General features: G+C 39.3%; 1 protein-coding gene across 1 annotated transcript in view; it reads left to right on the plus strand.

Moving 5' to 3' along the window:
* The window catches only part of LOC757159 (sodium- and chloride-dependent GABA transporter 1-like), a 30,179-nt gene extending 17,073 nt beyond the window's left edge, over nt 1–13,106 (plus strand). Inside the window, exons 8-14 of the mRNA XM_030973737.1 lie at nt 2,356–2,474; nt 5,551–5,663; nt 8,208–8,345; nt 10,124–10,226; nt 11,110–11,210; nt 12,046–12,222; nt 12,803–13,106. Of these exons, the coding sequence (XP_030829597.1) occupies nt 2,356–2,474; nt 5,551–5,663; nt 8,208–8,345; nt 10,124–10,226; nt 11,110–11,210; nt 12,046–12,222; nt 12,803–12,886 (835 nt within the window). The 3' untranslated portion in view covers nt 12,887–13,106. The remainder of the gene's footprint in view (nt 1–2,355; nt 2,475–5,550; nt 5,664–8,207; nt 8,346–10,123; nt 10,227–11,109; nt 11,211–12,045; nt 12,223–12,802) is intronic.
* Nucleotides 13,107–13,766: the final 660 nt, after the last annotated feature.

Below are 13,766 nucleotides of genomic sequence, written 5' to 3' on the forward strand. Positions count from 1 at the left end.
AACCGCATTGGAAGAATCATATTCTTCATGAAATTATTGTTCTCAGGGTTTGCAGAACTTCACCGTCTGAAATTTTCAAATATTACCTTTAATTCATATATTCCACTGTTTTCGCACTAGGTATTCGAAAAAGACGGTTAAATTTTTGTTTAAGTTCATGCAAGTGTAAATTCAGGTCAATTAATCGGGATAAATGATACCCCAACCTCCAAACAAAGTAGCGAACACACGTCTTTCAACGGTTTCCGGTAGTGGCATCAGGAACAACATGCTATAAACAATCTAAGAAAATCGGACACCGGAAAAGTGGTTACTTTAAAAATGGCGTCCAAGATGGCCGCCAATGAACAGATCATCAATCACAAATTAGTCGGGTCAATATAATTATGGTTAGACCCCCAACCGTTGCGGCAAGAAAAGGATTTTCAACGGTCTCCGGTGGTGTTTGACATCAGAAACAACATATGAATAATCTAAGAAAATAAACCCCCGGAAAGTGGTGGTTTTCAAAATGGCGTCCAAGACGGCCACCCAAGCCTCAAATAGTTGTAAATCATGATATAATCATCTTAAAAGATTTAATTTTGGTGTCAATACCTAGGTTTAGGGTTCGAAGAATCCATTTATACCACTTACATTACTCATTAGGTTATACCTACCAGAAAATCGGGAGATCCAAAATGGCGTCCAAAATGGCCGACAGTCTCCCAAAATAACCGGAAGTTATTATTTACAGGAAAGCTGTAATACATGTAGCAATATTAAAAGTATGACCCGCCGGAACTTACGGAAACCGTTGAAAAATCTTCTTCTTCTTTTTTACAATTTTGGGAGGCAAACTGACTTATTTGCGATCGATGATTTGTTATTTCGGATAATAATAATAATAACACTCAGTTTTTTTAAGGAGATTATTACCCCGGCTTTAGCTGTGCTGCCATTACGGCGCTCAAGCATTTCAAGGAATTAATTCCTGCCAGGTACCCATTTACATCACCTGGGTTGAGTGTGGGAAATGTAGATCAATGCCTTGCCAAAGGACATTAGTGCCACGGCAGGTCTCGAACCGCGGACCTTGTGCCCAGTAAGCCCGGATCCATTTTATTGATTCATTCATTTTTTAAAACTTTTTCTACTGATTTCCTTTATCTTTTGTTTTGCTACACGATATAATCTTATAGAGATAGAAAGAGACAGAGAGAGAAGAGGAAATAATGGAAAAGAACACAGATGAATGACCTTTATTATCCGCTCAAGGGAAGTAATATATACTGCAATAAGATCATAGCTGCGGGAAGAAAACATAGTGTATTTTCAATTCAGATATGGTAGACCTACGTTCATTCATTTTGATGATTTTAATTTGTCTCGATTTCTACCCGGTATGTCTTAAAAGTATAGACCAGTTTTGGAAACGCCACCCTCTCAAAAAAAAGAAATGGAAGCTCTTATTACTTATCATCTGAAAGAATATGATTTGCTAATACATGATGATACAAATTTTGCCGGGAAACCGCCTACTAATTGATACATTTGGTAAATTATCATATCGATCCGGCCTGGATAGATATATAGATATATATCCAACATTGAACATATTTTGGGCATATATTTCTGTTTTTGCGAATTTAGTTTGAAGTATTGCCATCTAGAACCTCTGAAGGCAATATTTAAACAATATTGAATGGTTATTTTGCACCCAAAACACTTGAACCGCAATTTTACCACTACCGGTCTATGCCTTTAAGAAAAATATTCTTTAAATAGAAGGTTGGGTTTTCGGACAGTTGAAAAATATTTATGAGCTTTATCATTCTTTGTATACGGTCAGTTTGAAAGAATATCATAGTGAAAGTGTCTCCTGAAAAGGATCGCTATTAAAACGCCGTGATGAACACAAGAATAAGATGAAAATTGTGGACCAAACATTTATGTGCAGTCCCATAACTGATTTCTGTGTGATATTTCGCAAAATGAGTCTTTTTATTTATGTTATCTGAAGCGGTTCTAGGAAATAAAAGGGGAGCATTGGGGAGGGGATTTTATGGAACATGAAAGTTCTTGCTTTCATTTCTATACGTGCCTTTCGATTTTTGTTCAGGGGTGAGGGGGCCTTGAAGAAAAGGGGAATCACCCCCCCCCCCCCCCCCCCCCCCCCCCTAAGCCTAACCCTAAATCTGCTACTGATGTTGATCATTACAAGCTTTGTTTATTATAAACATCGATTCTCTTGTACTCCATAATCAGCCTTTCCCAGTTGCTTCTAGATTGTTTATTTTACAATGTACCTGCATAATATTCACTCATCATTATCTTCAAGGCTATTTTGTGATTATTGATTGTCTTTAGGGACAGCATGATCGTAGCCTTCTTAAATGTTATTACAAGTATCTACAGTGTTATCATCGTCTCTTCATTCGTTGGCTTCGTAGCGTTCGCTGAGGATATCCCAATAAGTGGAGCCGTTGATAAAGGTAAGAGTAGTGTCAGCACCACTACCCTAATCATAGCACCACTGTTCTTCTGGTGGGGAAGTGATGTTGAGGGCTATACCCTTCTCATCCTCTAACCTTTACCCTAACCCTAGCATCACTGACCTACTGGTAGGAAAGGGGTTGAGGGCTACACCCCTCCCACCGTCTAACCTTAACCCTAACCCTAACACCACTGACCTACTGGTGGGGAGGGGTGAGGGCTTCACCCCCTCCTACCCCCTAACCTTAACCCTAACACCACTGACCTACTGGTGGGGGGAGGATGAGGGCTACACCTCTCCCACCCTCTAACCTTAACCCTAACCCTATCACCACTGAACTACTGGTGGGGAGGGGGATGAGGGCTCCTCCCCTCCCACCCTGTATCCCTAACCCCAACCCTAGCACCACTGGCCTACTGGTAAGGAGGGGGATGACGGCTCCACCCCTCCCACCGCTAACCTTAACCCTAACTGTATCACCACTGACCTTCTTGTGGGGAGGGGTGAGGGCTTCACCCCTCCTACCCTCTAACCTTAACCCTAACCCTAACACCACTGACATACTGGTGGGGAGGAGAGGTTGAGGGCTCCACCCCTCCCACCCTCTAACTTGAACCCTAACCCTATATCACCACTGTCCTACTGCTGGGAAAGGGGTTGAGGGCTTCACCCCTCCCACCGTCTAACCTTAACCCTAACCCTAACACCACTTGTCTACTGTGGTGAGGAGGGGTGAGGGCTTCACCCCTCCCACCCACTTACCTTAACCATAACCCAAGCATCACTCGCCTACTGGTGGGAGGAGAGGTTGTATTAATCTGCTACCGGTATAACTTGTGTATGTTTGTGAAAATGCATTCGTCCCAATCTATGTTTCTTGAAAATGTGCCATATTAAAGTAGATATTCATTGATTTTAAAAACTAACTTTATTTTCATTATTGCAAAGTTGACACTTCGATTCGACAAGGTTATCAAAATTTAATGCTTGGAAACATTCGAAGTAAAGATTACAAAATTACAAAATTACAAAACGCTTAAATACAGCCCCTGCATAGCACCTGAAGAGCTCTCCGAACGCTGGTGAGATGTGTGAAATCACAGTATGGACATGATTTGCACAAGCAGACGATGTCGCATGGCATCTCACACATTTTCAGTTCCTGTAATTTCATCTTCTCTTGAGTTCTTTTTCTTACTTCACTACCGTCAGGCTAAATGTATAATCTATTACCTCACTCTAAACCCCGCGCATGTTTTTATTTTGATGACAAATGCAGCGATACAAAATAAAAGAATCTGTCGCGTATAAACAAAATAAGACGCCATTGTATATTCAGCTGCACACACCGCGGTATGTTCGGCGTTTCAAGAGGGAACACATGCCGTCCTTAATAGGGACTTTTAGAATGAGTGGACGAGAACACGACGAACGCCAACTGACCATGCGTGTCAACGTACTCAACTGCCCATGTTGACTTCAATTAGAAATCTTTTAGATTGCACTCAACGATATACATGCATGTAGGAAGTAACACTATATGAACATGACAGACAAAGAAAGAGGACAAAATATACAGTTCCTCATTCTACTCTCAACAGTAGGCCATTTTCGTAATGTAACCAAATTTAATGCATAGGTCTTTGTGAAGTGCCTCAATACAATTATTTAATTCACCTGATATGAATAATAGTATTTCAATAGTCAGAATGCAACTGCATATATTAAGTGTTGCTAGGTAGGTCAAACCATAATGTTTGTCCAACCTAGCTGGCAACAACTATAATGTATGCAGTTAGAATTCTGTCTATTGAAATACTCTTTTTCCTATCAGGTGAATGAAATAGTTTGTATTGAGGCACTTCACAAAGACCTGTGCATTAAATTTGGTTACATTACGAAAATGGCCTATTGCTACGTGGTAGAACATCCCTTCACTGCTATTATGTAAAAATGTGTAGAACAGGTGAACATGCATGTGACACCTGTTCTACACATTTTTACATAATAGCAGGGAAGGGATGTTCCTTTGTCTACCTGAGGAACTGTATATTTTATGCGCACGCGGCATATACTAGTACCGTACTAGATTTAGGAAAATCAAGGTTGACGCATTCTCGATCGCCGACTGAGACGACGTGACGCATGCGCAGTGCCTTAAAATGACGTCACACGTTGCAGTCAAGGCTGTCAACGTGCAATTCTAAAAGTCCCTAATATCATTCCGGGGGGTTTTCAATTAGAAAGTCTGGTTTCTTTGATTGTTAATTAACTCCTATCCTGTGTATTTACAAACAAAAGATTTTAGTTATCAGAATCGGGTCATATCCCCTTTTGAATAGTTTGACATGCCATTACATGTGTATACACTAAACTCATCATAATTTGACAAATAATAGCTTTGCAATTATATGCATTCTTTATGGGATGTCGTCTGCTTGGGCAGTATTGGTCCATATAGTGACGTCATTAAAACATCGTTATTTTTCCGGCGAATCTCTCGTATATCCCAGCTGCTATGGAGGTGGTTGTATTTGTATTTTTATAAATCACCCGATACGTAGTTGACCTAAAACTTGTACGATGGCCATCTGTTAGCTTACCAGTTTGTAGTGATACATTAGTTGACATATTTGTGATTTTCTATGAACTTCACCTTTAAAGCTATAAAAGATATTTATATAACAAAGGCCGTTATTCAACTAGTATACCTTTCCCTCTAGAATTTACAAATTATTAATTAACAAGGGGTATTACTAACTTCATTTAAAACTGTATATTTTATTCTTGTTTGCGAAAATCGATGATTATGAGGAGTTTGAGGGCTTTCTCCCCTCCGGCCCCCCCCCCCCCCTTGCTTCGTAGAACGTTTGAAATTAATACGTTGTGGGCTACTGAGTACCACATTAATCTACCAATGATAAATCTTGGTGGTGAGAAACAATTTCAAAATGATTATCCCCTCCCGCTTAAATAATTTTCATTCTGTATATTTATATGTACATCCTTTGATATAAATCAGTTATTTCGTTTTCTTTTTTATCATTAATTTTGATTTTGTTTGATTACTTTAGGTCCTGGTCTATTTTTCGTGGTCTTTCCGCGTGCTTTTGCTGCAATGCCTTCATCAAGGGTCTCGGCAATTTTCTTCTTCCTAGTGGTCCTAAAGATTGGGCTAAACTCTCAGGTAATCGGGGAAGGAACAAGGATTGGAGTAGTCCAGTTTCAGTCCGTTCTTTGTTTTGATTCTTCTATCACACGCATCGATCCCACACACAGTGCGGTCCCTCCACTGATCGCGCGATCCCCCAAATTTCCGTCCATTATCGTGGTACATTCACTGACCTCTAGAGGTCAGTTGGTACATTATGAGGGGAATGGCTAGGTCTACATTCCACGTTGAGGGTGTGTTATTTGATCAGCTGATTAGGCGCGCGACACGGAAACGGTACAGAGGCTGGACTAGGATTTGGCTTAAGTGGGATGGCGGAGGTCAGAATTCTGACAAGACTAATACCCCATTCACAGTGGCCTCAAACACCGCGACAGCAGCGGGACTGTCCCGCTGCTGTCGCGGTGTTGTCTTCAGTGTGAAGGCTCGGACCCGTTATAAACTATCGCGGGATAACACCGCCTCGCGATAACGCCGCGACAAACTATCGCTAGGTTCGCCTAGCTACAGCAGCGGGACAGTCCCGCTGCTGTCGCGGTGTTTACTCAGTGTGAAGGCTCTCCGCTATAACACCGCGACAAACACGTGTGATTTGTTTACTTACCTATCACTGACCTCTTTTCTCCAGCAATGGGGAACATAAAGTGAAATAGAAATAAAGTAACCAGTGGATTCAAATTGATTTTATTATTATGTAGATATTATAATTATCCAAATAAAAATATTTCACACTTCAAAAAATTAAAATATTCTGACTGGAAGCAATAAAAATGCTAGTTTTTTAAAAAGTAATATGATCGAGGATACAAAAAGCAACTTGACATGTTTACCTTTTGCTGGCGCGCGCAATGTCAAGCAATCGAAAACCCCGCGCTGAAGTATTTCCGGTCATATCGGGGTCACTCGCGGGTCATGAGCCATGCATACACGTGTTTGTTACGGAGGTAATAAAAATCACCCGCTGCAGCGTGAATGGGTACATGATATTTATCCCGCTGCTGCAGCGGGATAACTTTTCTACTGTGAATGCATTTGTAGCGGTGTTATGGCGGTGTCGCCGCTCCGCTACAACGCCGCTACAAATTTCAAAACCACTGTGAATGGGGTATTAGGGTACGTTTATGGTCAAATTTTTCTGGCCAGAATGAGGCATTTGTTACGCGTTTAGTTCAAAACACGGTTGCGTCCTTTCTCATTTTGGAGAATCGCAGAAAACGGCGATCATAATTATGGCGGTCATGTTCGCCGATCGTAAACTCACAAAAAGGTGCGTTTTGAATCGGCGATTCTGGGGAAGCATAACCGCACAATCATTTGTAAACGCGTTTAAATGTGGTCAACATAGCATGCGCAGTGCAGACTCTGCACTGCACTTAGTCTGGCTCCTCCAGGCATGATTCTGGCTCAGCCAGAATCATGCCTGGAGGAGCCAGAGAAAAGAGCATTTACAGTACACCGTGGAACTGCGATTACGATGAGCGTTTACGATGAGCGTTTCAAATCGCTCATTCTGCCTTCAAAATTGAGCATAAACCAGAATCATGCCTGGAGGAGCCAGAGAAAAGAGCATTTACAGTACACCGTGGAACTGCGATTACGATGAGCGTTTACGATGAGCGTTTCAAATCGCTCATTCTGCCTTCAAAATTGAGCATAAACGTACCCTTAGAGGCATAAATATCATCAGAATGTCTTTACTGCCCTTTTTACTCTTAATACCAATATCTGACAAGCAAAAACAAAAATCATCACATATTTTCTATCATGATGTGTAGCAAAAATTAAGCTTACACATCTCTGACAAGGAAAACGGAGCGGTCTGGACCGCATTGACCCCCTCTGGATCAGCCTTTGCAAGTTTAATGTCTATCAACGAAATGGCTATAAGAAAGACATTGTGGATCATCATACCAAAATCCTTAAATTTCAATGTTTTTAACTCGACTATTTTCATTTAACAGTATTTGTACCATAAGCAGGTTTCAGAATGTATTGATTTGAAACAGAATGTAATTTAATCTATGCCTGATATTTGTTTTAAAAAAGACTCGATCGAGAATCTTTATCTATAGATTGCATTTGCTTCACCTATACCTATACTTAATTTCCCAATAGTAAGACCTATAATTTATTTCCCATTCGCCCTTTTAAATATGTTTAACTTTGATAACCTTTTCAACCTCTACAACATTGCCACTGTGTAAGGTCTGTAATGGCCGAAAAGGCCAACCCTTCTTCAATTTCTTCAAACTTCTTCAACAATTTCCGACCTTCAATCTTTTTATCTTTTTCTCAACCTTTAAACCGTTTCGACCTTTTTCATCCGCTTAATTTAAGCCTTGTCATTCCTTTCAACATCTTAAATATTTTCAAAAACTTTGAGAAAAAAAATAATTCTTCGTTCCTCTCAAATCATGTAATGTTTTGATACTCTGATAATATCGGCAAAAGACTTTGTGGATGTGAAAGCATAGTTTATAATTTTTCTCCCTAAAAACGCAACCAACACTCCCCATTTCATGAACTAAAAATGTTTTATCATCCTTTTATCTACGTTAGCTCGTCATGGTGAAGGCGTTCATCACGTCTGTCTTGGATCTTTTCCCTACCTCGCTGCGGATTGGGTATTATAAAGGGCTATTCGTGTTGGGAGTCTGCTTTGTAAACTTCCTGATTGGCCTTAGTATGGTAACTCAGGTAAGATATCGACACGTAAAGATATTTAGTGGTCAAGTACATAAATTAATGAAAACATAATACTACCAATAATAAACTTATTGATAATGGATATTTTCATAAGGCACATATTCACCATGCACGTTACGTGCTCATGGTGCTTACCCCGGCTCCGCGAGGCTACCGGTTTCGGTGCTCACACAGCATCCAAGGAACTCGTTCCCTACCAGTACCCATTTAACACCTGGATGGAGAGTGGCATATGTAGATTGATGTCTTGCAAAAGACATTAGTGCCGCTGGAGAACTTGAACTGCAAACCCTGTGATCCACAATCTGAAGACGTTTCTACTTGACCACAACAGCTCTACACTTCTGAGGGCTGTTGATGAAGAATTCATTCATCAATTCTATTTCATAGAGGAGTGTATGATAATATCGGCCTGATAATAAATATTTTATTTTCTTATAAAATGTATAACTTCCTTCTTGGGAATGTCAGATTTTCGTCCAATATTCATTAATCTGTTTATCTCAATTTCCGCCTGCCTCTACAGAGTTCAACTTGAAATCAGATTTGACAAAGTTCTCGTTCCTCTGTTGAATCGTTCAAGAAGTATCTTGTAACATATTTACATGTATTCACATTGTAGTTAACTGTGTGATATTAAAATTGTATTTTTGTTATTAGTGTTTATTTTACGATCATCAATTCTATATAGTGCTATGAAAGAAACCAGTACTATATACATTTATTATTATTATAATTATTTTCATTAGCATTATATTTACTGTTATTATTATTATCAATACTGTATTTATTTGGCCTTATTGAAAGAGTCAAAAAGCCAGTGAGGAATATGGACTGTACCTCATTATTAAGAAGACAAAGGTTATGATATGTGGAGGAAAGAATGACCATCATATTCAAGCTGATGGAGAGGATATCGAAATAGTCAACCCTGTCTGATTGTTGATGGTGGTGGAAGCTCACCAGAAATTGGATGACGTCTCGCCATGGCTAGATCATCTGCCATAAGCCTTACTAACATTTGGAAAGACAGAGATCTGAAGAAACACCAATATTCATATGATAATTGCTTTGGTCTTTCCAATCGCTACATATGGGTCAGAGACATGGGCGCTTGGAGCAGCAGATAGAAAGAAAATCCACGCTTTCGAAATGTATTGTTGGAGGAGGATGCTGAGGATATCCTGGAAAGCTCATAAATCAAATGATTTTGTCAAGAACCAAATTGGAGCGGAAGCCACCCTATGCCAGAAGATAGATAAGAACAAGTTGCGGTATTTTGACACATATCAAGGAGAGAAGGTGACAACATGGAGAAGATCATTACCCAAGGTCATGTTGAGAGTCAACGGAAACGTGGTTGGCCAAAGGTTCGATGGGCTGATTGACTAAAAAAAAATTACTGGCATGAACATCTGCACAGCTAGTCGCTATGCCCGGGATAGAAGTGGTTGGAACTTCATCATAGGATCGGTCATGATTCGTAGGACGACGGCGACGAGTGGTATCACTTATGTCGTTACCATTAGTAGTAGTAGTAGCAGTAGTAGTAGTAATAGTAGTAGTAATAGTATTAGTAGTAGTAGAAGTAGTAGTAGAAGTAGTAGTAGTAGTAGTACTGTTATCAATATTAGTAGTAGAAGTAGTAGTAGTAGTAGTAGTAGTAGAAGTAGTAGTAGTATTGTTATCAATATTATTATTATTATTATCATCATCATCATTATGATTATGATTATAATTATTTGTTGTTATTATTGATTACATTTTAGGGTGGTTTCTACGTCTTCACGCTCTTTAGCCACTATGGGGATAGTCCCTTCCCTATTGTTTGGATATGTTTCTTCGAGAGCATCGCCATCGGATGGTTTTATGGTAAACATTTCTCATCGATTTGGTCAGACATAAGGAAACGAAACAAGCCATTACCCCATTTAAATCATTATTATGTATGACTATTATTTTATCATCACCAAGTTAAACCATGTTTTGTATCATATTTATGTTCTTTGTAAACTGTGGATGAGCCTTAACTTTACATGTGAGTGAAACAACTATCCATGTTGAATGTATATATTGGACAAATAAAAAACATTGAATTGTGGCTAACTGCCCCTGATCCCGATTTACTCCAGATCCGGATGTCACCAGGCTCTGGAACTCACTACCGCAGGCCGCCGTCACATGTACCTCTCTGCTATTAAAGAGAGAGGTACTCAAGATCCAGCTCCGTTAAGCTACGGATGTCTTTTTAACTGCACATAGTTCAATGTAGACCTTTTATTGAGACAGTACATGATCGTATACACCTGCACAGCACCTACATCAGTAGGAAAATACACCCGACGGTGGCCTGTACTTATAGCGAAGAAGAAGAAGGATCCTTCTTCAATGAATCGAAAGATGAAGGAAATAGCTTAAGACAGACAAGGGTGGGGTGTTTTTTATGTTTAAAACCTGCGTAGCATAGCAATAGAGAGAGAAATGTTGCATGTGTCTCTTCGACCATTTTTCAATTTTAATTTATGTATTTACATTTTTTGTGTGTATCTAAGGTAATGGGACGATTCTCATACAACATTGTCGAGATTCTAAGATGTAGACATTTTATGGTACATCGTTAAGCTGGTCAGTCACTGTCACAACGTATGAAAACTAGTTTTAAGTGTAACTTTTGACATCTTCAGATTATCGCAAATTATCAAAGTATTGAAAGGAATGTGTAACTTCTTAATTTTCTTCCCACTTTTGTTTAAAGGAGTTAGAAAGTTCTCCCGAGACATTGCCGAGATGCTGAGATGGCAACAGATTGAATGGTACATAATCTGCTGGCCAGTCACTGTTCCTATTATTGCTCTGGTAAATATCTCTCCGAATATAGATGGCCCTTATTCTACTGATATTTAAAGTGTAGAAATGAATAGGATATATTTTGCACTGTATATTAAGGATTCCAAGTTGCTATACTACAATGAATATTTGAGCTTCAAACAATATTATAAAGAGATATTGCGAGTTAAAATACTCTCTCACTAGGTACGAAACTAGTAAACTAGTCGACGCATCGTAATTGCATGCAAAAGAATAAGGTGCTCGAGGAACCCAAGTCTGATTTGGGTTCCGTACGCGCCGTTAACTACCCCCTAGGACAACTACCCCCGGACAACTACCCCCGAACAACTACCCCCGAACAACTACCACCCAGAAAAATACCCCACGGCAACCATCCTCTAGGAAAACTACCCCTCGGACAACTATCCTAGAGGGTAGTTGTCCGGGAGTAGTTGTCCGGGGGTAGTTGTCTGGGGGTATTTGTCCGGGGGTAGTTGTCCTAGGTGGTGGCTGCCCTAGGGTTTTGATGTCCATGGGGTAGGTGTCCGGGTACGCTTCCAAACTGACAAAAAATAAGAAAGCTCACAATGAATATTTAAACCTCGAATTAAGCAGGACTCGACTTTCTCTTTATTCTACTCTACAGTGCGTCCCAGAAAAAACGAAACCGACAATTTTTTACTATAACTTAATCACAATTATAATTAATAAACGACACATAAATTGGTAAGCTTAGATCCTCCTCTTTCATTTCATGGAACTCATATGATGCATATTTCACACATGAGTGATTAAAACCAATTTGAAGAGAGGGTAACAAAAGATTTGTCAAATAATCGTGTAAAATACATTCTATTCTCAGCTCGTTTGGATCGGCAACATAGTGTACTGGGCCCCGCTGTCATTTTCCTCTGGCTACCCGAGCTGGGCCAACGGGCTCGGCTTCTGTATGACCCTCTCGTCGATGGTGTGCATTCCCGCAGGAGCGGTCTACTCCATCTTCTACCACATGATCAAAGGTGAAGGGCCCACTATGACGGTAAGATTATGAACAGGATTTTAGGGCTTTTAATTGGTGATCCTCAAAGGGAATACGGCTTCCCTTTGAGCAACGGAAATTCACTTTCTTCTCTTTTATTGGGGGGGGGGGGTATATAAGTGCCAATTCCAAAAGAAGCCTAAGGTAATTGTATGTGAAGATTTTCGGACAATTAGCCTTATGAGCCATGTAACCAAGTTGCTCTTAAAGATCTTTCTCAACAGAATCAAAATTCAAATTGGCAATGAAGTAGGAAAGGAACAGTTTGGTTTCAAACCTCAAAGTGGTACTAGAGAAGCCATATTCGTTTCGTTTGAAGTCCACTCCATGATGTCAGATAAATAGTGAAATTCACTCTCATAAGAATTATTAAACCATTCTTCTTCCAGTGCAATTCTTCATGTTCTGTTCTCTTTTGTTTTTTTGTTTTTTTTTTGGGGGGGGCTTCACTCCTCACATTGCTGCGTTACAATAAAATCCTTTGTGTGTGTGTGTGTGTGTGGACATTAGTGCCTTTCAACATGTTAATAATTCAATAATATTCAACAATAATTCTTCATTTTGTTTTTCTCCATTTCAGAGGCTGAAAAAGGTTATCCAACCCACTATCGTTCCCTTTCGTTACGAACTACATGTAGAACCAGATGGTGTGGAAATGACCTAATTTCATGAGAGTCAATTAAAAAAAAACTTTATGTAATAGTGGAAAAGATTGAAAAAAATAATCACTTGCAGTTTTGAAGTCGTATGCTATCTCTGAAATGATACGAAATTATATAAATACTTTAAATTGTTTAATTTTCTTCGGTTTCAATTTATATTTGATGATAATTCCAAGTCATTGGATCGCAAACTTATAATAGCCTATTCAATTTTACCTCAATGAGAAATTGTGATTTTGAAATATTGGGCAAAATTCGTAAAAGAACAAAAGCAGTTCAATAATTATGCTTTTTTTTTTCCTCCTCAAAATTATTATGGTAGCTTGGCATACAGTAAATTTTATTCGTATTTGAAAAGATCGGCGTAGGCGTAGTTATGGGCGCAATTTTGTTTAATAAGCTAACGTTTAATGCTGTCCAAAATTAATACTTCTTTCGACTTTCTATATCTCGCGAACGAGGAGCAATTTTGACACCATCACGATATAGCCAAATGTAGGCCTGTAGCTTGATTATTACCATATCATGTCGAATTTGTAGTATACCTTTTTTTACATTCTCATATACTTGAAATGCCTATATCATGAAAAAGAGGAATTTAACTGAATGCCCTGAAAAGCGCGGCTGCACGCTGCACTCTGTGCGTTGGAATTACGTGTGTGTGTGTGTGTGTGCGTGTGTGTACATGTGTGTGTGGGTGAGTGCGTTGTAAGTATTTCTACAATATTATTACACGAAGGTTTTGATTCATTTTAACAAGTATTTAAAAACAATTAAGGTTATTAATATGTCTTATTCTCTTTCTCTCTGATGTCATGTGTTCGTTCTACTCTCACCTTCGATTGTAATGTATGTACAGTACTATGATATAATTTACTCACT

This window comes from Strongylocentrotus purpuratus, unplaced genomic scaffold (genome assembly GCF_000002235.5).
Source record: "Strongylocentrotus purpuratus isolate Spur 01 unplaced genomic scaffold, Spur_5.0 spur5_contig_866, whole genome shotgun sequence".
Lineage (NCBI taxonomy): Eukaryota > Metazoa > Echinodermata > Echinoidea > Camarodonta > Strongylocentrotidae > Strongylocentrotus > Strongylocentrotus purpuratus.